Source organism: Haematobia irritans, chromosome 3 (genome assembly GCF_050003625.1).
Source record: "Haematobia irritans isolate KBUSLIRL chromosome 3, ASM5000362v1, whole genome shotgun sequence".
NCBI classification, from domain to species: Eukaryota; Metazoa; Arthropoda; class Insecta; order Diptera; family Muscidae; genus Haematobia; species Haematobia irritans.
This window is the reverse complement of record NC_134399.1, coordinates 140,756,151-140,784,106: the sequence shown is the minus strand read 5'-3', so window position 1 is coordinate 140,784,106 and position 27,956 is coordinate 140,756,151. Positions and strand designations below refer to the sequence as shown.

The 27,956-nt window shown below is 29.4% G+C and overlaps 1 protein-coding gene across 1 annotated transcript; it reads right to left on the bottom strand.

Moving 5' to 3' along the window:
• Positions 1 to 18,054: 18,054 nt before the first annotated feature.
• Positions 18,055 to 25,565, bottom strand: Him (Holes in muscle). The gene is made up of 2 exons (XM_075300269.1): positions 25,118 to 25,565; positions 18,055 to 18,951 (listed from the first exon to the last, which is right to left on the bottom strand). Exons 1-2 carry the CDS (start codon positions 25,394 to 25,396, stop codon positions 18,250 to 18,252), a joined length of 981 nt encoding a protein of 326 aa, XP_075156384.1. The 5' UTR covers positions 25,397 to 25,565; the 3' UTR covers positions 18,055 to 18,249.
• Between the last annotated feature and the right edge of the window lie 2,391 nt (positions 25,566 to 27,956).

Below are 27,956 nucleotides of genomic sequence, written 5' to 3'. Positions count from 1 at the left end.
CTCTTCTCGATATTGCAATACATTCTGTTAATCCTCCTTTAATGTCTAATTGTGTTTTTCCCTGGATGTCAATAGAAGTCAGCATTTCCACCATTGCATTTTTTCACCAACATTATATTATTTTACACAATTTTCTGCAACCGTTGAAAACCTACAAAACACCTTAAACTTTAATATTAGTTGATAATTTAACTATTTAAGTGGTTAGCTTTAAGTTATTAAGTAAACTTTTTGCATTTTCGTCAGACGAATAAGTAAAGAAACAATACATAAAAAAAATATAAAAATAGTTTTAAGTGTTAAACTTTTGGTTTCCTATATACATTTATGTTTATAATTTGAAAATATATTTTTGATCTACTACTACTAAATAAAAAAAACACAAACAACACTATTATATACTTTGTGTAACGTTTACTGCCAAATAAAAATATAATTCTATCCTAAGAAACAATACAAAATAAAACTCCATGCAAACAACTACAAAACTTTATTATTTATTACAAAATTTAATTTATTCTCTGGCAATTGAAATAGTAAATATATGAATATGAGGAAAATTTGGGTTGAATATTACGTGGAAATAATGCTAATGTTCTGAGAGTTTCGTTCACTTAAAAGACATGTGAACTTTCATTAGAAGGTTACTTAGATTGCAATTGTCGATGGTGGGAATAATCTTAAAGTTGCAGTTTATACTACAATGTGAGCCAAACAAAGTTTTGTGATTATTATTATTAAACGAATATCGAAACTAAGCTTCTAAGTATTTAATATACGTCATGGGTTGGACAATGCTTGTTAAATATATGAAAAATTAAAGTATCCTTCAACGTCTGAGTTATCATTCGTTAAATACTTAAAGTCACAAAGTGATGCTGCACAGAAAAACTATGGACAAAATATTTTTAAAGGTTTAAATGAGTTTTAAAACATGTTCAATGTAATTCAATTCAGTTAATTTAATTGACTCAAATATAAAAAAACAGTGTCTTTGGTAATATTGCACAGGGACGACGTTTGAGCATGGTTGCCACAGTTGGTAGAATTTTACCAAAAATGGTCGATTTTCTACTGTTTGGTAGAATTCTTGATGTTTTGATAGATTTTGCGAAATATTCCACTCCAATTGACAATATTTTCTATAGAAATAAAATTTTGACAAAATTTTCTCTAGAAATAAAATTTTGACAAAATTTTCTATAGAAATACAATTTTGACAAAATTTTCTATATAAATAAAATTTTAACCAAATTTTCTATAGAAAAAAATTTTGATAAGATTTTCAATAGAAATAAAACGTTGACAAAAATTTCTATAGAAATAAAACTTTGACAAATTTTCTATAGAAAAAAAATGTTGACAGAATTTTCTACAGAAATAACATTTTGACAAAATTTTCTATACAAATGAAATTCTGAGAAAATTTTCTATAGCAATAAAATGTTGACAAAATTTTCTATAGAAAAATATGTTGACAAATTTTTCTATAGAAATAAAATTTTGACAAAATTTTCTATAGAAATAAAATTTTAACTAAATTTTCTATAGAAATACAATTTTGACAAAATTTTCTATAGAAATAAAATTTTGACAAAATTTTCTATAAAAAAATTTTTGACAGAATTTTCTACAGAAATAACATTTTGACAAAATTTCTATACAAATGAAATGTTGACAAAATTTTCTATAGTAATAAGATTTTGCCAAAATTTTCTATAGAAATAAAATTTTAACAAAATTTTCTATAGAAATAAAATTTTAACAAAATTTTCTATAGAAATAAAATTTTGATAAGATTTTCAACAGAAATAAAATTTTGACTAAATTTTCTATAGAAATAAAATGTTGACAAAATTTTCCACAGAAATACAATTTTGACAAATTTTTCTATAGAAATAAAATGTTGACTAAATTTTCTATATAAATACAATTTTGACTAAATTTTCTGTAGAAATAAAATGTTGACAAAATTTTCTATAGAAACAAAATGTTGACAAAATTTTCTATAGAAATAAAATGTTGACAAAATTTTCTATAGAAATAAAAAATTGACAAATTTTCTATAAAAATAAAATTTTGACAAAATTTTCTATCGAAATAAAATTTTGACAAAATTTTCTAAAGAAGTAAAATTTTGAAAAATTTTTCTATAGAAATAAAATTTTGACAAAATTTTCTAAAGAAATAGAATTTTGACAACATTTTTTTATAGAAATAAAATTTTGAAAAATTTTTCTATAGAAATAATATTTTGACAAAATTTTCTATAGAAATAAAATTTTGACAACATTTTCTATAGAAATAAAACTTTGACAAAATTTTTCTATAGAAATAAAATTTTGACAAAATTTTCTATAGAAATAAAATTTTGACAAATTTTTCTATAGGAATAAAATTTTGACAAAATTTTATACAGAAATAAAATTTCGACATAAAAGTTTCTATAGAAATAAAAGTTTGACAAAATTTTCTATAGAAATAAAATTTTGACCAAATTTTCTATAGAAATAAAAGTTTGACAAAATTTTCTATAGAAATAAAATTTTGACAAAATTTTCTATAGAAATAAATTTTTGAAAAATTTTTCTATAGAAATAAAATTTTGACAAAATTTTGTACAAAATTGAAATTTCGACTAAATTTTCTGTAGAAATAAAAGATTGACAAAATATTTTTTGTAGAAATAAAATTTTGGCAAAATTTGCTATAGAAATAAAATTTTGGCAAAATTTTTTATAGAAATAAAAAATTGACAAAATTTTCTATAAAAATAAAAAATTGACAAAATTTTCTATAAAAATAAAATTTTGACAAAATTTTCTAAAGAAGTAAAATTTAGAAAAATTTTTCTATAGGAATAAAATTTTGACAAAATTTTCTAAAGAAATAAAATTTTGACAAAATTTTTTTATAGAAATAAAATTTTGAAAATTTTTTCTATAGAAATAAAATTTTGGCCAAATTTTCTATAGAAATAAAAGTTTGACAAAATTTTCTATAGAAATAAAATTTTGACAAAATTTTTCTAAAGAAATACAATTTTGACAAAATTTTCTATAGAAATAAAAGTTTGACAAAATTTTCTATAGAAATAAAATTTTGACAAAATTTTCTATAGAAATAAATTTTTGAAAAATTTTTCTATAGAAATAAAATTGTGACAAAATTTTGTACAGAATTGAAATTTCGACTAAATTTTCTATAGAAATAAAAGATTGACAAAATTTTTTATAGAAATAAAATTTTGACAAAATTTTCTAAAGAAATAAAATTTTGACAAAATTTTTAATAGAAATAAAACTTTGACAAAATTTTTCTATAGAAATAATATTTTGACAAAATTTTCTAAAGAAATAAAATTTTGACAAATTTTCTATAGAAATAAAAGTTTAAAAAAATTTTCTATAGAAATAAAATTTTGACCAAATTTTCTATAGAAATAAAATTTTGACAAAATTTTCTGTAGAAATACAATTTTGACAAAATTTTCCATGAAATCAAAATTTTGACAAAATTTTTTTTCTATAGAAATAAAATGTTGGCAAAAAATAAAAAATGAAAATATTTTCCAAACGAAAAAATATGACTAAATTTTCTGCAGAAATAAAATTTTGACAAAACTTTCTGGAGAACTAAGTTTTTGCAAAAAAAATTTTTTGGTAAGCTTTTCTCCAAATGTTGGTAGATTATTTTTGTCTCAAGTTTCGACCTTGAATGGTTCGCATTATTTTAGTATGCGGTCGATAACTTCTTATCTAGAAAGTGTTCGTGAGGAAGCGTCATATAGAAACACATGCTTTTTTCGACTATGACATTTTTGAAATTCAACCAAATCGTGTTTTTGACTATGGCTTTTACAAAATAGAGATTTCTTCCCGCATAAACTTGTCTGTTTTGTTAAATTTGTAAAAGACTTTTAGCGAATAAGTTTGTTAAAGAATTTCTCAAAAGATTAAAATATTTCGTTAATACTATTGTACTATAAATCTGATATTGGCTCAAAAATGTCTTCACAAAAGGTACTAAAATCATTCGCAGGGGTACTACGGGTGAGAAAGTAAAGTACTAATAAGTACTATAGTACTACATTTTCCAACCCCGGTTGAAGCACATTTTCCAATATGTGGTGGATTCGGTTTCACGATATATTCAATTCACGAGTAAGTTTTGTACCACTGCGGCGTTTCCATTAAATATGGGCATAACTTTACAGCTCATATCACGCAATATTACGGTAACGAGCAGTAGGGCAAGAAACACAAGATTTATTCAGTTTTAAATGTTGGAGGGGTATAACACAATAAAAAATAAAATTGGTTGCAATACATTGTAGAAGTCTATTGATATTTTAATGAACCCTTTATACAGATTTGTGGTCCAATTGAATGTATTGTACATGTGACCCGATTGACGTACTATGTGCAATGTAGTATTCTTCTTTGGCTCTGAAAATTTTGGCTATTGGGACATTCATCAAATTGTAGTTTTATTTCAAATTTTGTGTTCACATGTATGAATATGGCAAATAAGATAATTTATATCAACCCTCTAGAATTACAAATTGACATTTCGTTATAACAATGGAGTCGACTCTGGAGTAAGATGTGAGTCTGGTGAAAAATGGTAGAGTTATTGTTCATTTTCACTGCCTTCACAAATCAATAGTTGAAAGGTTTTGGCATGAAAAAGAATTGCAATATTAAGAAGAGAAGAAAAATTGTAATTTTTCTCTACAGAAGAATTTTTGGCTACAATTTTGTTCAATTTCTTCAAGCCTTTTCCTCGAAAACTAATAAAAGTCTTGTAAATATTGTCATTCAATATATCAAAAATGTTATTCCTTTCTTATTGCAGCCGGCAATAAATAAGCAATTTAATACATCTTCAAATAATATAAATTGCTAGAAAATAATACTCTATATTTTTGCCAAGCTTGAGATCTCAAGTAAAAAAATATAGAATATTATTTAATCGAATGAAAAAAAAAAAATCAAATTGGTAGAAAAGAAAATTTATAGGTAATCACTTTTATCTATATTTACTATTATATTATTATTATATTACTAATATTATTTATTATTATAATTTTTACAAAATCTATTCATTTTGTTATTACAAAAAACATTTATCTTCCTCTTCAAAATAAACTAAACTAAAACATAATATTAATTCCAATTTGATCATTATATATTCAAAAACTCTACGGTCACAAATCCTTTAAGTAAATCTGTTAGAAACAACTCACACCCACACATACATACCCCGTAATATAAGATAAATAAAATAAACAAAACAACTGTTGAAAATGTACCTATTGAAAAAACAATAATCTATTGAAACATAAAAATGTGAAAACTTATCCGAAAATCCAATTCATAAATAAAAACATAGATTTAAAATATAGATTTGAAACAAACAACAACAAAAAATGAAAGAAAATAAAAAAAATATATATTTTATTAAATGAAAATACATATGTATTTACACAGCAACCACCACAGAAAAAAAGCGTAAATATTTCTAAAATATTGAACACATACATCCTGTAGAATTGATTAAAATATCACCATGTTAACACAGTGGTTTTTTTCAGATTTGTATGGGGTAATGATAAGAAAAATTTTCATAGTTTATTACAAATTTATCTAAATTACTTCGACTATGCACTGAGATCAATTGTTATTGGAGTCAAATTCTCTCTTGTTCCAACTAAACCCAGCAAAAAAAAAAATGGAAGTTGTTCTAAAGGCACAACTTTAAAAGCACTTTCAAAAATGTCCTCTCAAAGATATTCTTTATTTTAACTACACAGGAAGTTCTTTTAATTCAATTTTTATAGATAGCTTTTTTTCATATTAGAAGTATGAAATTGTCCAAATTTTTTAAAATTTTTTTAGAAAAATTTTGAATTTATGAAAATAATAAAAATCATAATAAATATAAAAATTATTTAATTGGCAAAATATTACAATTGTTTTTAATTCACATCAAAAATACTGAATTCAAATCACACCTTAAGAATTCGGTGCAATGGCTGTTGAAATGGTTGGCATTGATCCTATGACAAGCCCATGTTAAAAGCATCGCATCTGCGTCAACCACTTCACCACTTCAGGATCCAACAAGTATATACGGCCGCAAGTTCGGCCAGGCCGAATCTTATGTACCCACCACCATGGATTGCGTAGAAACTTCTACGAAAAACTATCATCCACAAGCGAATTACTTGGGTTGTGGTATCTTAAAACTTCTTAACATCGTTTTCTAAATTGTGATTTAGTCCATACATGGTATATATTAGACAAAAAAGTTATGTATAGTTAAGTCTACAAATAATTACGAATCGATATGGACTTTTTGTACGAAGAGAGCCAGAATTGAAATATGGGGGTCGCTTATATGGGGGCTATATACAATTATGAACTTGATATGGACCAATTTTTGTGTGATTGGGGATCGATTTATCTGAGGGCCATATATAAATAACTATAGACCGATATGGACCTAGTTAGGCATGGTTGTTAACGACCATATACTAGCACAATGTACCAAATTTCAACTCACTCGGATGAAATTTGCTCCTCCAAGAGGTTCCAAAACCAAATCTCGGGATCGGTTTATATGGGGCTATGTACGATTATGGACTGATATGGACCACTTTTGGCATGGTTGTTAAATATCATATACTACCACCACGTACCAAATTTCAAGCAGATCGGATGAATTTTGCTTCTCCAAAAGGCACCGGAGGTCAAATCTGAGGATCGGTTTATATGGGAGCTATATATAATTATGGACTGATAGGAACCAATTCCTGCATGGTTGGTGGATACCATATACTAACATCACGTACCAAATTCCAACCGAATGGGAAGAATTTTGCTCTTCCAAGGGGCTCTGGAGGTCAAATCTGGGGATCGGTTTATATGGGGCCTATATATAATTATGGACCGATATCGACCAATTTTTGCATGGGAGTTTGAGGCCATATATTAACACCACGTACCAAATTTCAACTGAATCAGATGAATTTTGGTCTTCCAAGAGGTTCCGGAGGTCAAATCTGGTGATCGGTTTATATGGGGGCTATATATAATTATGAACCGATGTGGACCAATTTTTGCATGGTTGTTAGAGACCATATACTAACATCACGTACCAAATTTCAGCCGGATCGGATGAAATTTGCTTCTCTTAGAGGCCTCGCAAGCCAAATCGGGGGATCGGTTTATATGGGGGCTATATATAATTGTATACCGATGTGGACCAATTTTTGCATGGTTGTTAGAGACCATATACTAACACCATGTACCAAATTTCAGCCGGATCGGATGAAACTTGCTTCTCTTAGAGGCCTCGCAAGCCAAATCGGGGGATCGGTTTATGTGGGGGCTATATATAATTATGGACCGATGTCGACCAATTTTTGCATGGTTATTAAAGACCATATACTAACACTATGTACCAAATTTCAGCCGGATCGGATGAAATTTGCTTCTCTTCAAGGCCTCGCAAGCCAAATCGGGGGATCGGTTTATATGGGGGCTATATATAATTATGGACCGATGTGGACCAATTTTTGCATGGTTGTTAGAGACCATATACTGACACCATGTACCAAATTTCAGCCGGATCGGATGAAATTTGCTTCTCTTAGGGGCCTCGCAAGCCAAATCGGGGGATCGGTTTATATGGGGGCTATATATAATTATGGACCGATGTGGACCAATTTTTGCATGGTTGTTAGAGACCATATACCAACACCATGCACCAAATTTCAGCCGGATCGGATGAAATTTGGTTCTCTTAGAGGCCTCGCAAGCCAAATTTTGGGGTCCGTTTATATGGGGGCTATACGTAAAAGTGGACCGATATGGCCCATTTGTAATACCATCCGACCTACATCAATAACAACTACTTGTGCCAAGTTTCAAGTCGATAGCTGGTTTCGTTCGGAAGTTAGCGTGATTTCAACAGACGGACGGACGGACATGCTCAGATCGACTTAGAATTTCACCACGACCCAGAATATATATACTTTATGGGGTCTTAGAGCAATATTTCGATGCGTTACAAACGGAATGACAAAGTTAATATACCCCCCATCCTATGGTGGTGGGTATAAAAACGACAATGTTCACTACTTTTTTGGAGTCGCGTTTTTTGATGGGAAATATTATACTTCTAGGACTAAACATAGAAAATTATATCAACTTGCTCTTGATCACAGTTCGAAATTTTATTTAAAATATATTTTTTTAAACTTTTTTTAACAATAAACGAAAAATACGAAAATTTGAGACAATTTTTCTTTTGTATGTTTCTAGTCAATGGACATTTATACAAAAACTATAGTTGATACTTTTACGGTTTCTTTTTTGTATTTTTTCCCACACTGTGAAAGATATTATAGGCCAAATAGGGCTTATTTTCGTAAGGCCATTTGGTCTTAATTCAAGAATCAAGTTTTCAGAAAAAACGCATATAGCTCTTGAAGTAATTGAGGTAGGTTCTCAAAATGACAATTTTTGTTCTACATGCTGTTAGTACAAGTAAAAACAGAAGAAAAATTAAAGTTTTTAGTATTAGGTTTATTTCGGTAGTGAAAGGGTTAAGAGAGGAGTTCACCACTTGTGGTACCACAATGGATTGAAAAGTCTAAGTGAGCCTAAATTAGCCGAACCCCTAGTCATGACACGATGAACTTTGTGGCGTGATACAGCGGCGAAAATTAACTTTTTTGGAAAAAAAAAACAAAGAAACAAACAACCAAACATCCAAGACTTTGGATGTGGTGTGTGTGAAAGGTCCGATTTCCTGGTCAGATATCTGCAGGAAAGTTCGTAGCTGAAAAATGTCATGGTTTCATTTTCAAACAGACAATCTTGCCACACTCAACAAGATTGTTTCAGCCATATTGATTAAAAAATCAATTAATTAAATAACTGATATGAGCTGGTTAGGTATACGGCAGCCCGATATTTCAGGCTCACTTAGACTATTCAGTCCCTTGTGATACCATAGTGTAATTGAATTAGGAAAAATTGATTATTTTATTTTTAATAAAAAATTAATTAATTTTTTGAAGGAATTTCAATCAGAAATTCATCGGATCAATCAATTCCGTAAATAAAAGTAAAAATGATTTTTACTACAAATTATTAAGATATTCATTCGACCTTAGTGGACAGGAAGATTAAGGGAATTGATACTAGTAACCCAGCAAAAAAATTTGGAAGTTCTTCTAAAGGCAGAACTTTAAAAGCACTTTCAAGAAAGTTCTCCCAAAGATGTTCTTTATTTTAACTGCACAGGAAGTTCTTTTGAACGGGGTATAATAAGTTTGTCATTCCGTTTGTAACACATCGAAATATCGATTTCCGACTATATAAAGTATATATATTCTTGATCAGGGAGAAATTCTAAGACGATATAACGATGTCCGTCTGTCTGACTGTCTGGCTGTCTGTTGTAATCACGCTACAGTCTTCAATAATGAAGCAATCGTGCTGAAATTTTGCACAAACTCGTCTTTTGTCTGCAGGCAGGTCAAGTTTGAAGATGGGCTATATCGGCCCAGGTTTTGATATAGTCCCCATATAAACCGACCTCCCGATTTCGGGTCTTGGGCTTATAGAAATCGTAGTTTTTATCCAATTTGCCTGAAATTTGAAATCTAGAGGTATTTGATGACCATAAAGAGGTGTGCCAAAAATGTGCCAAAAATGGTGAGTATCGGTCCATATTTTGGTTTTGCCCCCATATAGACCGATCTCCCGATTTTACTTCTTGGGCTTATAGAAACCGCAGTTTTTATCCAAGTTGCCTGAAATTTGAAATCTAGAGGTATTTTATGATCATAAAAAGGTGTGCCAAAAATTGTGAGTATCGGTCCATGTTTTGGTATAGCCCCCATATAGACCGATCTCCCGATTTTACTTCTTGGGCTTATAGAAACCGCAGTTTTTATTCAATTTATCTGAAATTGGAAATCTAGAGGTATTGTAGAATAACAAATACGTTTGCCAAAAATTGTGAGCATCGGTCCATGTTTTGGTATAGCCCCCATATAGACCGATCTCCCGATTTTACTTCTTGGGCTTATAGAAACCGCAGTTTTTATTCAATTTATCTGAAATTGGAAATCTAGAGGTATTGTAGAACCACAAATACGTTTGCCGAAAATTGTGAGCATCGATCCATATTTTGGTATAGCCCCCATATAGACCGATCTCCCGATTTTACTTCTTGGGCTTATAGAAATCGTAGTTTTTATCCAATTTGCCTGAAATTTGAAATCTAGAGGTATTTTATGACCATAAAGAGGTGTGCCAAAAATGGTGAGCATCGGTCCATGTTTTGGTATGGTGCCCATATAAACCGACCTCCCGATTTGGGGTCTTGGGCTTATAGAAACCGTACTTTTTATCCAATTTGCCTGAAATTGGAAATCTAGATGTATTTTAGGACCATAAATAGGTGTGCCGAAAATGATGAGTATCGGTGCATATTTTGGTATAGCCCCCATATAGACCGATTTCGCGATTTTACTTCTTGGACTTCTAGAATCGAAAGTTTTTATCCAATTCGCCTGAAATTGGAAATCTAGAGGTATTTTCGGGCCATAAAGAGGTGTGCCGAAAACGGTGAGTATCGGTCCATATTTTAGTATAGCCCCCATAAGAACGATTTCCAGATTTAACCCCTTGGGTTTCTAGAAACCGTAATTTTTATCTGATTTGCCTGAAATTCTAAATATTCTGGTATTTGAGGCTCACAAAAACGTGTATCGGATTAAGTTTTTATCGGTCCATTTGGTAATGCCTCCGTATAGACCGACTTCACTTTTTGAGGGTGTAGAAGGTCAACTGATCATGAAAATTGCTTGAAACTCAATGTAAAATTTCCAAATTTTACTTCTCGGGTGAAAATCTACAGATTTAAGATTTCAAATCAAGACGTTATTTTATAATTTTCTTGCACACATACAAGAGATGTTAATAATTCCTCTAAAACTCAAACAAAAATGGTTCTTATAAATCCAGAATCTGATATAGTCTTCATAGGTGAAATCTTTAAATTTATCTTCCGGAAGTGTCCTCAAGCCCTCATGAAATTTCAAAGGAAACCCTAATATTTGGTTCATGGTGGTGGGTATTTAAGATTCGGCCCGGCCGAACTTACTGCTGTATATACTTGTTTTGTTTCAAATAGGATGAAAGCAGATTAAGAATTAATAAAATGGTACAAATTATTAAAATTTTGCCGTATAAAATGAAAAATCCATTCTAGAAAAATTGCGAATTTTTGAAAATATTTGATGTTAAACGTTCCAGACAAACATTAGAATGCATTAAAAATTATAAAAAAATTGTCAAAATTATTTATTTAGCAAAATATCACAAAATTTCTTAATTCACAACTAAAACACTGAATTCGCATTACACCTTAGGAAGTGATGCAAAGTCAGTGCAACCGCTGTTGAAATGGTAGACATCCGTCCTATGACAAGCCCATATTAAATAAATGGCTTCTGCGCCAATTTTTTTTTCCGGATTCAAAAAGTAAATTTTTTGGCTACGCTTTTTTTGCTGGGAAGTTTCTGTGAAGTTATTTTTTATTTTTTTTTTTAATTGAAAGTTCTTGACAAGAACATTAACGATTGCTTCAAATGTGAAAATAATTGAGATTTCAAGCAAATTTTTAATAGAATTAATTAAAATATTAAAGTGCCGAAGAAATCCACTAATTGTTTTAAAAAAATATTTTTGTTTTTATTTCTAATTAATTCTGTGATTGGTATTATCAGTTTTGTGATTAAATCAGAAAAAATTCTCTATAGTTGTAGACTAATCCACTAATTGTTTAACAAAAGTATTTTTGTTTTTATTTCTAATTAATTCTGTGATTGGTATTATCAGTTTTGTGATTAAACCAGAAAAAATTCTCTTTAGTTGTAGACAAATATGTTATTTTGATATATATTTATTTCAAATTCTATTATATTATTAATACATGTGAAGTATTCTCTATATCATTATAAGTCCAAAACAAAATCTAAAAACCACTGTATTAAAATAAAATATTTCATACAACAACTTTACTCTGCAATGAGCAGATAATCGTTTATTTAAAATCGAAAAATCTACTAAACCACAAGAAAAAAACACAAATGTAATCCCTGTATAATAGAAATATGAAATCTAAGGAAATTATATCCCAAAGCAAAATGATTGTTCTAATGCCAATCTATCAATATTCAATAAAAATAAAAAAAAAATGCAATGGCAAAGAAAACACCCACGTAAAAAAACATTACAATTTGCAAAACAAAAAAAAAAAGACAAACTCTTGAAAATATAATACTAAAAATAAAACAGCCCCATCGACCAGGTCGAAGAAATATTTGTTCTTTAATGATTTTTACCACATGGGCATTTTTGCCCTCATCCTTTGCTTTATTTATTCCATAGCAAGTAATTTTCTCTTTAGATCTTCAATTACTCGATTACTTGTTGTGCTTGTAAAATTAAAAAAAAAAACAAAAACAAAAATATAAAAGAAATTCTCAATCTATGTGATGATGATGATGATCTACACCCAATATATTTATCCTTTGTTATGGGCATATCCCCTACTTGCTGTCAGCATCAAGAGCTACAACTACATCAGAGGGCAACCATAATTATAGAGACATGCCAAGCAAATGAAAATGTAGAGAAACAAATTATAAATAAAGTTATTTAAAAAAAGATCTACTAAAAATAGATACAACATTTTATGATGAAATAATACAAAAAAAAAAACGATGGATGGCTCGATGTATACGATGCTAAGGTAGGAGAACCCAAACAATTTTTTTTCAGTTCCTTATCCAAATAAAACAACAACAAAAAATTACTATAAATAAATATGTGTAAAAAACAAGATCCAAACTCATTTATTGAAATATCTACAAAATATATATTTTTTTCAAAATAAAAATACAAAAATGTGTTTACAAAAATATTCTGTGTTGTTTTTTTCTTAAATTTAAATTCTTTGGTTCTTATTATAAAATCTCTATAAATACTTTAAAACTAATGGAAGATATCATTGATGTTAATACGTGTTACATTTGGAAAAAAATATAACTTTCTTAATTAGTTTTTTTTTTATATAAAATAAAATTTGGTTTTGTAAAGTAAGTATACAGTTAAGTTAAAATTTATTCTTTGGAAATTTTTCATAAAAAGTTCTGATGACATTTGAGATCATCTCAATATTGTCTTTCTTTAAAGCTTTTATTTATTTTTTTTGTTTTCATAGGGAAAACAAATTTTGATTTTACCGAAAATTTTAATAACAATTAAGTGGCTTTCAATTTGTTAATGTTGAGTGAAAATATAAAATTTGTCTATGAAAATTTAAATTTTTATAGGAAATTTGAATATCCATAAAAAATTTAAATTTTCAAAGAAAAGTGAAACTTTTACAGAAAATTTATATTTCGGAAAGAAAAATTAGAAAGTTTTAAATTTTCATATTTTTCATAGAATTTTGAAATTTTCATAAATATTTGATTTGATTTATTAAAGAAATTTTGAAAATTCCCTAGAAAATTGATATACTCATAGAAAATTGAAAATTTTTTTGAAATTTTTTTCTTTAAAGAAAATGTAGATTTGCATAGAAAATTTTTATTTTCATAGGAATTTGAAATTTTAATAGAAAATTTGACAATTTAAAAGAAACTAAACATTTTTGTAGAAAATTTTTATTTTCATAGCAAAGTGAAATTTTTTTAGAGCAATGGAAATTTTCATGAACATTTATTATATGATCGAAAAATGAAATACTCATAGCAAATTGAAATATAAAAGAAACACATAATTGAAATTTTTGATTAAAAATTTGAATTTTCATAGAAAATTTAAAATTTTGACAACATAAAAAAGTGAGATTTTTTGAAAATAGATTTTTTTGAAAATTGAAATTATCATAGAAGATTTAAATTGTCATAGAAAATAGAAATTTTTACAGAAAATTTCAATTTTCATAGAAAATTTCATATAAAATTATCATAAAAATGGAAATTTTTATAAAAAGTTCAAATTTTTATAAAAATGTATATTTTTATAAAAATATAAATTTTTATAAAAATGTAAATTTTAATGAAAAATTGAAATTCTTACAGAAAATTGAGATTTTTATAAAAAAATTATAAGTTTCATAAAATATTGATTTTTTCAAAGAATATTGAAATTGAAAGTTTTATTAAAAAAAAAAAAAAATTTTTCATAAATATAGAAAACTAAAATTTTCATAGAAAATTTTAATTTCCATAGAAAATTTAAAATTTCATATGAAAATTGAAATTTTCACAGAAATTTGAAATTTAGAAAAATTTAATTTGAAAATTGAAATTTTCATAAAAAATGGAAATTTTATGGAAAGTGGAAATTTACATAGAAAATTGAGAAACAAAATTTTCATAAAAAAACTAAATTTTTATCGAAATTTTAAATTTTCACAAATATAGAAAACTAAAATTTAATAGAAAATTTAAATTTCCATAGAAAATTTAAAATTTCATATAAAAATTGAAATTTTCACAGAAATTTGAAATTTAGAAAAATTTAATTTGAAAATTGAAATTTTCATAAAAAAAAATAGAAATTTTTATGGAAAGTGGAAATTTCCATAGAAAACTGAGAAACAAAATTTTCATAAAAAAACTATATTTTAATCGAAATTTTAAATTTTCACATATAGAAAACTAAAATTTAATAGAAATTTTAAATTTCCATAGAAAATTTAAAATTTCATATAAAAATTGAAATTTTCACAGAAATTTGTAATTTAGAAAAATTTAATTTGAAAATTGTAATTTTCATAAAAAATGGAAATTTTTATGGAAAGTGAAAATTTCCATAGAAAACTGAGAAATAAAATTTTCATAAAAAAATTACATTTTTAGCGAAATTTTAAACTAACATTTAATGGAAAATTTAAATTTCCATACAAAATTTAAAATTTCATATAAAAATTGAAATTTGAAATTTAGAAAAATTTAATTTGAAAATTGAAATTTTCATAAAAAATGGAAATTTTTATAGAAAGTGGAAATTTCCATAGAAAACTGAGAAACAAAATTTTCATTAAAAAATTAAATTTTTATCGAAATTTGAATTTTCATAGAAACTTCAAATTTTTGTAGAAAATTTAAATTTTATTGGAAAATTAAAATTTAAATAGAAAAATTAAATTTTCATAACAAATGGACATTTTCATAAAAATGGAAATTTTAATGGAGAATTGAAATTTGTATAGAAAAATGAGACTTTCATAGATCATTGCAATTTTCATAAATAATTGCAATTTTTATAGAAAACTAAAATTAAAAAAAAAATAGAAATATTTTAGAAAGTGGAAATTTTCATAAATATACAAAATCTTTATAAAAATTAAATTTTCATAGAATATTTAAATTTTTATAGAAATTTTAAATTTTCCTAGACAAAGAGAAATTTTCATAAAGTATTGAAATTTTTATAGACTTTTTATATTTTCATAAAATATTGAAAATTTTTTTTACAATAATTGAAGTTGAAGTTTTCATAAATCTTTTTATAGAAAATTAAAATTTTCTTAAAAAAAAATTAAAGTTTGAAAAAATTAAGAAAATTTTAATTTGAAAATTGAATTTTCATAAAAAATGGAAATTTTTATGGAAAGTGGAAATTTTCATAAGAGGGGAAAATTGAAATTTTCGTAGAAAATTTAAATTTTTATAGGAAATTGAAAAATAAAATTTTCATAGAAAATTAAAATTTTTATCAAAATTAAATTTTAATAACAAATGGACAGACATTTTCATAAAAATGGAAATTTTAATGGAAAATTGAAATTTTTCTAGAAAATTGAGATTCTCATAGATCATTGCACTTTGCACAAATAATTACAATTTTTATCGAAAATTGAAATTTTCATAAACAACTGAAATTTTCATAGAAAATTTAAAACTAAAATATTCATAGAAAATTTAATTTTTTATACAAAATTGAAATTGTAATAGAAAATTAAAAAAAAAATAGAAATATTTTAGAAAGTGAAAATTTTCATAAATATAAAAATTTTAATAAAAAATTTAGATTTTTCATAGAAAATGGAAATTTTCATAGAATATTTAAATTTTCATAGAATATTGAAATTTTCTTAGGAAAAGATAAATTTTTATAAGGTATTGGAATTTTTCTAGACTATTTAAATTTTCATAAAATATTGAAATTTTTCTAGAAAAAATTGAATTCATGGATAAGTAAAGTTTTCATAGAAAATTTAAATGTTTTTATAGAAAACTAAAATTTTCGTAAAAAAAATTAAAGTTTGAAATTTTCAAAGAAAATTTAAAACTAAAATATTCATAGAAAATTTAATTTTTTATATAAAGTTGAAATTGTAATAGAAAATAAAAAAAAACAATAGAAATATTTTAGAAAGTCAAAATTTTCATAGATATAAAAATTTTAATAAAAAATTTAGATTTTTCATAGAAAATGGAAATTTTCATAGAATATGTAAATTTTCATAGAAAATTGAGATTTTCATAGAAAATTGAAATTTTCATAGACAATTGAAATTTTCATAGAGTATTTAAATTTTCATAGAAAATTGAGATTTTCGTAGGAAATTGAGAAATAAAATTTTCATAGAAAATTAAAATTTTTATCAAAATTAAATTTTAATAACAAATGGAAATTTTCATAAAAATGGAAATTTTTCTAGAAAATTTAGATTCTCATAGAGCATTGCAATTTGCACAAATAATTAAAATTTTTTATCGAAAATTGAAATTTTTATTAAAAAACTGGAATTTTCATAGAAAATTTAAAATTAAAATATTTATAAAAAATTGAAATTTTCATAAAAATGGAAATTTTTCTAGAAAATTGAGATTCTCATAGATCATTGCAATTTGCACAAATAATTAAAATTTTTTTATCGAAAATTGAAATTTTCATAAAAAACTGGAATTTTCATAGAAAATTTAAGATTAAAATATTCATAGAAAATTTAATTTTTTATACAAAATTGAAATTGTAATAGAAAATTAAAAAAAAATAGACAAATTTTCATAAATATAAAAATGTTAATAAAAAATTTCGATTTTTCATAGAAAATGGAAATTTTCATAGAATATTTAAATTTTCATAGAAAATTGAAATTTTCGTAGAAAATTGAAATTTTCATAGAAAATTGAAATTTTCATAGAAAATTGAAATTTTCTTAGAAAAAGAGAAATTTTCATAAAGTATTGAAATTTTTATAGACTATTTAAATTTTCAGAAAATATTGAAATTTTTCTAGAAAAATTTTAATTCATGCATAAATAAAGTTTTCATAGAAAATTTATTTTTTTTATAGAAAATTAAAATTTTCATAAAAAAAAATTTTAAGTTTGAAAAAATTTTCAATTTCATAGAAAATTCGATTGGTCCTATAAAAAGAGAAGTTTTCATAAAGTACTGAAATTTGTATAGGCTACTTAAATTCCATAAAATATTGAAATTTTCTAGAAAAATTTGAATTCAATATGATTGATGTTATCGTAGAAAATTGAAATTTAAATTTTTATAGAAAATTAAAGTTTGCAACAAAATTGCAATTATGATAGAAAATTAAAGTTTTCGTAGAACAGTTTTGAAGATTGCAAGAAAATTGCAATTATGATAGAAAAATTGATAGAAAAGGTTTTTTTTTGTAGAAAATTTTCAAATTTTTATAGAAAGTTAAAATTAAAAAAAATTGAATTTTTTTAGAAAGGGACAATTTTGATAAAACTAGAAACTTTCATGAAAAATTTAAATTTTCATATAAAACTGAGTTTTTTATAGAATATTGAAATTTTCATAAAATAGTGAAATTTTCATAAAATAGTGAAATTTTCATAGAATATTTAAATTTTTATAAAAAAGTTTAAATTCTTATCGAAAATTGAATTTTTTATAGAAAATTGAAAATTTGATAAAAACTTTTACATTTTCATAGATAAACGAAATTTTTATATGAAATTCAAGTTTTCATGGAAATTTAAAATTTTTTTATGATATTTTCATGGAAAATTTTCATAGAAAATTGAAGTTTACAAATTTCATTTTCACTCAACCCTCTACATTGTGCCCGTTAGTCTACTGTTTGTTATGGAAATCTCTAATATTGCCCCCTTTCCCTTACAAATCCTAACGAATATTTTTTATGGCAACATTACCATGGTCGCCACACTTGTGCTGTCGTCGCGTTTAGAGCATGTGGTCCTTCATAGGCTTTTTCACGTAAACGTTTACGTTCAAAAATTTGATGGCGTATTTTCAGTAAAATATCACGTTTTCCCTGTTGATGATTATGTTGGTGGTGGTGGTGGTGGTGCGACTGTGTAAAAGCCTGTTGTTGATGTTCATGGTTATGCTGTTGCTGAGGGTCTTCTTCCATATGATGATCACCTAGATGTTGTTGTTGCTGCAAACGCAAATACTGTTGATGGTTATTTTGCTGTTGATTTAAGGCTGCAGATGAAATATTTAAGGCATTTATATCAGGTGATAAGCGCGATGATAAAATGTTGGCACTGGATGTTGTTGACATTTGTTGTTGTTGTTGTTGTCGTTGTTGCTGCTGGTGGATTTCAGAATTTTTTTGTTGATTGTAGGTGGAAAAGGACTTTCTGGCTTTGTTTAATAAAGGTAGGGCTTGATTTTGATAACTTATTCTTGGTATATCCTCATCATGATAATGACCATCATAATCCGTGACCATGCCATCGTCATCACCATCGTTTCCACTACTCTCGTTTTTATCTTTAGTGTCATTGCCATTATCATCATCATTGCAATCCATGGGTTGAAATTGAAAAGTTTTCTGACTTTTTGTTAATTTTTTAGGGCTCTGTTGCTTTTTATGTAAATTCTTCTGGTGGGATGAAGGAATAGAAAAAAAAGAAAAACAAAAACAATTTTACATTATCGTATTTTTTTTTTTGGGACAGAAGTACATTTACTATCTTAGATTATAAACTGACATTAAAAATGAACTCTTTAAGTAGCTTGGAAAGTACATAAGAATGTAAGATATTTTGTGAAATTTGTTTTAAAATTGAGCAGCAAAATCGAAAAAAGTATATACAGTAGTAAGTTCGGCCGGGCCGAATCTTAAATACCCACCACGATGAATCAAATATAATAGTTGCCTTTGAAAATTTCTGGGGGGTTTGATGAAATATCTGTCATGTCCCAAGCATATTAGTTCAACCAGTACACTTCCCACAGATAAATGTTAAGATTTTACCTATGAAGACTAGATCAGATTCTGAATTTATAAGAACAATTTTTTTGAGTTTTAGAGGAATCATAAACATCTCTTGTAAGTGTGCAAGAAAATGATGAAATAATGCCTTGATTTGAAATCTAAAATCTGTAGATATTCATCCCAATTATTTATATGATTACGAGAAGTAAAATTTGGTAAATTTGCATTCATTTTCAATAAGTGAAATCGGTCTATATGGAGGCCTAACCAAATGGACCAATAAAACTAAATCATATACACTTTGTTATGGGTCTAAAAAGCCAGTATATTTTCAATTTGTGGCAAATCGGATAAAAACTACAAATTTCTAGAAACCCTCGGAGTTAAATCGGGAGTTCGGTGTAATGGGGGCTATATCAAAACATGGACCGATAATCTCCATTTTCGGCACATCTCTTTATTTTCCTAGAATACCTCTAGATTTCCAATTTCAGGCAAATTGGATAAAAACTACGGATTCTAGAAGCTCAAGAAGTAAAATCGGGAGATCGGTCTATATGGAAGCTATATCAAAACATGGACCGGTACTCACCATTTTCGTCTTTATGGTTGTAGAATACCTCTACATTTCCAATTTCAGGCAAATCGGATAAAAACTACGGATTCTAGAAGCCCAAGAAGTAAAATCGGGAGATCGGTTTATATGCGGTCTATATCAAAACATGGACCGATAATCTCCATTTTCGGCACATCTCTTTATTTTCCTAGAATACTTCTAGATTTCCAATTTCAGGCAAATTGGATAAAAACTACGGATTCTAGAAGCCCAAGAAGTAAAATCGGGAGATCGGTTTATATGGGGGCTATATCAAAACATGGTCCGATACCCCCCATTTTCGACACACCCATTTTTGGTCTTAAAATACCTCTAGATTTTTAATTTCAGACAAATCGGGTAGAAAATATACTTTCTAGACGCCCAAGAAACAAAATCGGGTAATCGATCCATATGGGGTTATACCAAAAGATTGACCGATTTTCGGTACACTTTTTTATCGTCCTAAAATACCTCTAGATTTCCAATTTCAGGCAAATTGGATAAAACTCGCACGCAAAGCTGGCAAAATCGCTAAAAGTTTGCCAAATCAACCGTTACAAATGTAATTAAAGTGTTTGGGGAACTTTTGTCGACAGCCAGGAAGTCTGGATCGGGGGGAAATCGAAAACCGGAAGCCGCTGAGACGACAAAGAGAGTTGCCGGTAGTTTCAAGCGAAACCCTAACCTCTCTCTCCGAGATGCCGCAAATAAGCTGGGTGTATCGTCTACAACCGTGCATCGAGCCAAAAAACGAGCCGGACTATCGACGTACAAGAAGGTAGTGACTCCAAATCGCGATGATAAACAAAATACGACGGCCAAAGCGCGATCCCGGAGGCTGTACACGACGATGCTGACGAAGTTTGACTGCGTGGTAATGGACGACGAAACCTACGTTAAAGCCGACTACAAGCAGCTTCCCGGACAGGAGTTTTATACGGCAAAAGGAAGGGGAAAGGTAGCAGATATTTTCAAGCACATAAAAATGTCAAAGTTCGCAAAGAAATATCTGGTTTGGCAAGCCATCTGTACCTGTGGCTTGCAAAGCAGCATAGCTTCCAGGACTGTCAACCAAGAAATTTACGTGAAAGAGTGTTTGAATAAACGTCTGCTGCCTTTCCTGAAGAAACACGGTTGTTCCGTACTGTTTGGCCGGATTTGGCATCTTGCCATTACGGTAAAAAGGCCATGGAGAGGTACGCCGCCAACAACGTGCAGGTGGTTCCCAAGGACAAGAACCCTCCCAACACGCCAGAGCTCTGCCCAATTGAGAAATACTGGGCTATGGTCAAGCCAAAAAAACTGCTAAGGACGAGCAGCAGTTCAAGGCAAACTGGCTTTCTGCGGCGAAGAAGGTGGCCAAGGTGGCTGTACAAAATCTGATGGCAGGTGTCAAGCGTGAGGCCCGGCAATTCGGATTTGGAAAAGCGAAAGCCTAACTGAATATTTTTCCTGAATTTTATACTAATTGAACTTGAAAAAGAAATTTAATTTAATTTTTAAATAAACGATTTCACCGATTTACACGCGTTTTCCCTTGACCAAATTTTGACCGTATCACCCTTTATACCCCCGTTACAATTCTATGGTGGTGGGTATAACAATCGTCAGAAATAAGGGCAAAAATCTTTTTTCTGTGTTATACACCCTAAAAGGGTTTAAAATTTGTTGTATGTGGCAAATTACCACGAAATGTGGTCAAATAAAAAATATGAGATAAAATTTCATCGATTAATTTAAAAATTTCAATGATGAATATGGCGCCCTCCAACACTGTCAAAAACTTTTTTCGTAATACCAAAAATGTCTTGTGAAGCTTTACAACACTCACCATGTCGCGAACATCTGGGAAGGGATAGGTTAGGTTAGGTGGCAGCCCGATGTATCAGGCTCACTTAGACTATTCAGTCTATTGTGATACCACATTGGTGAACTTCTCTCTTATAACTGAGTGCTGCCCGATTCTATGTTAAGCTCAATGACAAGGGACCTCCTTTTTATAGGCGAGTCCGAACGGCGTTCCACATTGCAGTGAAACCACTTAGAGAAGCTTTGAAACCCTCAGAAATGTCACCAGCATTGCTGAGGTGGGATAATCCACCGCTGAAAAACTTTTTGGTGTTCGGTCGAAGCAGGAATCGAACCCACGACCTTGTGTATGCAAGGCGGGCATGCTAACCATTTCACCACGGTGGCTCCCCTGGGAAGGGATAATCCACCCCTAAAAAACTTTTTGGAGTTTGGTCGAAACTTGGATTGAACTCATCACCCTTTGTATGCAAGGCGGACATGCTAACCATCCCATCATTGTGACTTCCCCTCCCTACCCTTCTCAGTAATGCTGTTGATATTTCTGAGGGTATTAATAGCTTAGTTACGTGAGCCTGAAGTAACGGATTGCCAATATCGAAATTCGAAAAATCTGTACTTTTAATTTTAGAGCCTGATTTAAAGCAAGACACCTTTCTGAAAAATCACTTTTAAGGAAACCGCATCTTTGGTTGGGAAACAGTTCTTAAAGAATCCTTAAAGAAATTTAAAACCTTTGGATCCAAGTAAATGTTTATACCCTCCACCATAGGATGGGGGGTATATTAACTTTGTCATTCCGTTTGTAACACATCGAAATATTGCTCTAAGACCCCATAAAGTATATATATTCTGGGTCGTGGTGAAATTCTGAGTCGATCTGAGCATGTCCGTCCGTCCGTCCGTCTGTTGAAATCACGCTAACTTCCGAACGAAACAAGCTATCGACTTGAAACTTACCACAAGTAGTTGTTATTGATGTAGGTCGGATGGTATTGAAAATGGGCAATATCGGTCCACTTTTACGTATAGCCCCCATATAAACGGACCCCCAAATTTGGTTTGCGAGGCCTCTAAGAGAAGCAAATTTCATCCGATCCGGCTGAAATTTGGTACATGGTGTTAGTATATGGTCTCTAATAACCATGCAAAAATTGGTCCACATCGGTCTACAATTATATATAGCCCCCATATAAACCGATCCCCCGATTTGGCTTGCGAGGCCTCTAAGAGAAGCAAATTTCATCCGATCCGGCTGAAATTTGGTACATGGTGTTAGTATATGGACTCTAACAACCATGGAAAAATTGGTCCACATCGGTTCATAATTATATATAGCCCCCATATAAACCGATCCCCCGATTTGGCTTGCGAGGCCTCTAAGAGTAGCAAATTTCATCCGATCCGGCTGAAATTTGGTACATGGTGTTAGTATATGGTCTCTAACATCCATGCAAAAATTGGTCCACTTCGGTCCATAATTATATATAGCCCCCATATAAACCGATCACCAGATTTGACTTCCGGAGCCTCTTGGAAGACCAAACTTCATCTGATTCAGTTGAAATTTGGTACGTGGTGTTAATATATGGCCTCAAACTCCCATGCAAAAATTGGTCGGTATCGGTCCATAATTATATATAGGCCACATATAAACCGATCCCCATATTTGACCTCCAGAGCCCGTTGGAAGAGCAAAATTCTTCCCATTCGATTGAAATTTGGTACGTGATATTAGTATATGGTATCCAACAACCATGCAGGAATTGGTTCCTATTAATCCATAATTATATATAGTTCCCATATAAACCGATCCCCAGATTTGACCTCCGGTGCCTTTTGGAGAAGCAAAATGCATCCGATCTGCTTGAAATTTGGTACGTGGTGATAGTATATGATATTTAACAACCATGTGAGTTGAAATTTGTGGATGACAGTCTTTCGTAGAAGTTTCTACGCAATCCATGGTGGAGGGTACATAAGATTCGGCCTGGCCGAACTTACGGCCGTATGTACTTGTTTTTTAATGTAACCTTCATCTTCAGCAGAAGGGATTTATAAAATATTGGTATCACAGGTCCAAATATTATCTAAACACTCGTAGGTTGGACAAAAAATCGTAGTTTTCGTCTATAGAATAAATCTTTTACCGTTATGTGTTATTGTCTTCACGTAAGCCTCTCTTTAAATTGGTCAGGACCGGACCATTGTCAATATAGCCATGTCAGTCCTCCCGTCAGGCAGAGAACACAGTTTTGTTATCAAAGTCACGGTCGCAGTCCAATAGACTTGAAATTTTGCACAGATATGTATTTTGTATAGAATTCTATTGATTTTGGAGGAAATCGGTTCAGATTTAGATATAGCTCCCATATGTATATTTCGACCGATATTCACTTATATGGCCGAAGAAACCAGAATTTTATACAGATTTGCTTCAAGGGAATACAATTAATAGTATCGTCAAGTGTGCAAAATTTGATGGAAATCGGTTCAGATTTAGATAAAGATCCCATATATATCTTTCGCTCGATTTGAGTGAAATTTTTGCACAGGCATTGGCGTTAACATTCCAGCTCTACATGCCAAATTTGATCTTTAAAGTGGTGCAGGGTATAACATAATCGTCCCCACCTTAGTCTATCCTTATTTTCTTATCCAACTTTATGTACTACACTCACAAAAAGTGAACCCTTTATTTCGCTAAAGCCAATTTAACCCTCTAATACCCAATCCCGCCTTTAGGCGGTCTTCATTGAATAAGGACGCGTTTAGTAAAACACACCTTAAGACAACAAAAATATGTACACTCAAAAGAAAACTTAGAAAACATGCAGCATATACAGAATTTTGCCGTGTAAATTTTTTTGTTTTTGTGTCGTTAACAAGCTGGTAAAAAAATTGCGACATTAGAGGGTTAACTTTACTTCAGTACATGGAATTTTTATATTTGGAGAAAGTTTCCTTTACTCTAATAATTTCTTGCGTACGTTTGAACTAAATGAACTAAAAAAACGGGGAAAAACTTATACACAAATGAAGTAGAAAGATTTACTAAATTCGTACTCCTCGCAAACAAATTCATTATTTCTTTAAATTTATAAATTTTATTACAAATGGGCCCACTTCTTATGGCACTAAAGACATTCTTGCAATTTTGAACTCCAAGTTTTCCTTCAAACTACAAAATTTTCTTCAACAAGTGACAAAAAAATTAATTATGTTTAATAAATTTTCTTGAATTTGTAGAAAAATGTTTAGTTATTTTTGTGATATAGGCGTGATGTCAGCATTTGTAATATTGTTCAGTTAAAAATTTCTAAAAAAAATCTAAATTTTCTAAAATTAATCAAAAAATTTTTTCCTGTTTTTTTTTCAGTGTATTTTATTGGTTATGGATTTTATATGCCTTTGACGACTTACATTTCTTTTAGATTTTTCTGCTAAAAATTTACATAGTTGTAAAATGTGTTCGGCCGTGAAACGTTTCTCCACTTCCCCTTCGATTTTATGCATTGCATTGCTGGTATGGTCTGCCGCTGCATCAATGTCATTTGCGATGACATCACATTCACTAGTGCTTTTACGACCGTTATCCATGGTCAATAGACGACACTTATCACTTCTTGTTTTCGTCAAAGGTTTTTCATTAAAATCTACATTGAGATTTCGATGTTTCATTAATTTATACATGATACCCATTTATAATAGCTTATATCAATAATGTGAATATAATTAAAGCACTTTTCTTGTTGTTGTAGGTTTTTTTTTTGGTTATTTGGGTATTTATTTTTTATTTTTAATTAATTTTTTTGGAAAATCACAATATATCACATATGCACATGACACAAATAAACAGTCCTCTGCGATGTTTACTCCTTCAGTGTGATTCTTGTAATGATCATAACGGAGACTATGTCATTCTACTTATACTCAGAATTACATGTGGTGGTGTACTTTGAGATGTTTTCATCTCAATATAAAAAAAAAACACACACAATTTTCCCGCTCAAAAATAAAAATTTCCCTTTTATTTGTTTTTGTATTGTTTGATATTGAGGGAGAGAAGAGAAATTCTTAGAGAGTGAGCGAAGGAGTGTTGTCTACATGTTTAGTGTAAATGAGGGAAAATTTTCTGTGTAAATATGTTTCCTTCGGTCACATTTAAATTGGTGTTTTGATATCATGAAAAAAACACAGCATGTGGAAAATGAATCGAGATCTTAGTGGTTAAGATGAAAACTAACGGGTTTAAAAGTAAAAAATGTTTTTTTTTTTAATCCATTAAGGCCATATAGATAAATAAGAAAGTATCTTACAGAAACACAGGAGTAGCATTTCAAATGCATTTGGTCAGTAAATTCGGCTGGGTCATATCGTAAATACCCACCACCATTAAATCAAATATAACAATTTTCATTAAAAAAATTGGTAACGGAATATCTAATAATATATAAAATTTCAGGTGGACTTGGTCAAACTTACTCTCTCTCAAGAGGAGTAAGTAGTAAGACGGCCCTACATTAGGTGGTAGCTACTGTAGAGAGGTATTTCTCTTTTAACCCTTTCGACCCTAAAGTTGCCTGTGGGCAACTTTTTGTGTTTTGAGACTCACTGTCAGCGTTGTTTTTGTTTTTATTCATAAAGCTGTAACGGTATCGAAAGCTACAAGTGTTTTCTTCAAGTTGAATGAAAAATCAGCTGTCAGTTAGCAAAAATTTTTTCATTATAACGCACGTACCTCAAGAAAAAAATATTTGCGAATTTAAAAAGAGGTTTTTATACATGTGACTTTTTTCAAAAATTACATCTAAAATGTTGAAAGTTTTTATTAAATCTATTGTAGTACATGTCAAATAAAATATTTCTGGAAGTCAAATCTTAGAATTGCAAAAAAACAACAGATGGGAAATTTTTAAAATTGAAAAGTTGCCTGTGGGCAACTTTGGGCAATTTTGGTAGTAAAATTACATATTTTTGAACATAAGACCTGGAGAAAAAAGGTTTGAAAACAATGATTTTGAAAAAATTTTGAACTTCAATTGGGATGTCCCAGTGACAAGAAATGCGCTGATGATGGGGAAAACATATCTGCAGTGCAGTGGGGAATTGGGAAGGAATCGTAAAAAGGGAGGAAGCCACTTCTTGGCAACGTACTAGTGGATTAGCACATGGGTTAAAAAAAAAAACAAAAAAAAAAAACATTTTCGTGAGTCACGCGTGATTCACGCGAAGCCGTCAAAGAAAGAAAAGAAACGAAATCTCGTGATTGAAATTTAAACGAAACCTCGTGAATGTGCGTGAACGGGATTAAAGAAAAATGTGTGGCGCGTGAGCGTGGGTAAAAATCAAATTGTGTTTGTGATTGTGAGTGAGTAAACTTTCTCCGAAATCACGCTCCCGATAAAAATTTACTTTCACGATCCAACCCAGGCTCACGATCCAACTCACGCTCAAGATAAAATTCACGTTAACAATAAAATTTATATTCACGATAAAATTAGCACTCACGGTAAAACAGACACAAAAAGTCACAATCACGAACAAATTCACGTTCACGATTAAATTCAAGCTCACCGATTTTAATCACCTTTACATATTTAATCACGCTTAAGATTTCAATAGCGTGAGTCACGAGAAATTTCGTTAATTACCAGAATTTTATTGAGCCACGAAAATTGTCGTGTTCCGAAAATATTCGTGACTTACGAGATTTGTCGTGAATTACGAAAATTGTCGTGAATCGTGCGAAAGCGTGAGACATAAACATTGTTCATGTGTGAGCGTGTGCGAGTATGACTTTTCCTACCCACATTGGCATGCGTAAGTACAAATATTTATTCGTGAATGTGTTTGAGCGTGATTAAAATTCCACTCACGCGCGCATCTAAGTATATATTTACTGTAAAATAACAAAAAACTTAACAAAAATCCAATAAAACGTAATACGTCTATCATTACAAAACAAAATAGTTTGTAGTCACAATTGCCCAAAGTTTCCCACAGGCAACATTCTCTACCGCCTAAACGAATGGGCGTGGAGACCCGAAATTTTGGCTAGACGCTTCTTAAATGACTTCAACATGATTAAAAGTAAAAAAAAAATTTAGCGATACCTATAAAAATTCGGGGTCGAAGGGGTTAAGACGCCAGCTGCACGTATTGACATTGAGAGCTTTCAACTACGTTAGCACCGACACGCTTATCAAATCCTTAGACCATATTCGGGTGACCAGATATTTAAAAGATTGAAAACACTCAA

Excerpts from the sequence above, each read along its gene's own strand:
- Him (XM_075300269.1), bottom strand. The coding sequence starts at position 25,396 with ATGGGTATCATGTATAAATTAATGAAACATCGAAATCTCAATGTAGAT. Across the intron at positions 18,952-25,117 it reads CAGAAAAATCTAAAAGAAAT|AAGAATTTACATAAAAAGCA; the intron begins GTAAGTCGTCAA and ends TCATCCCACCAG.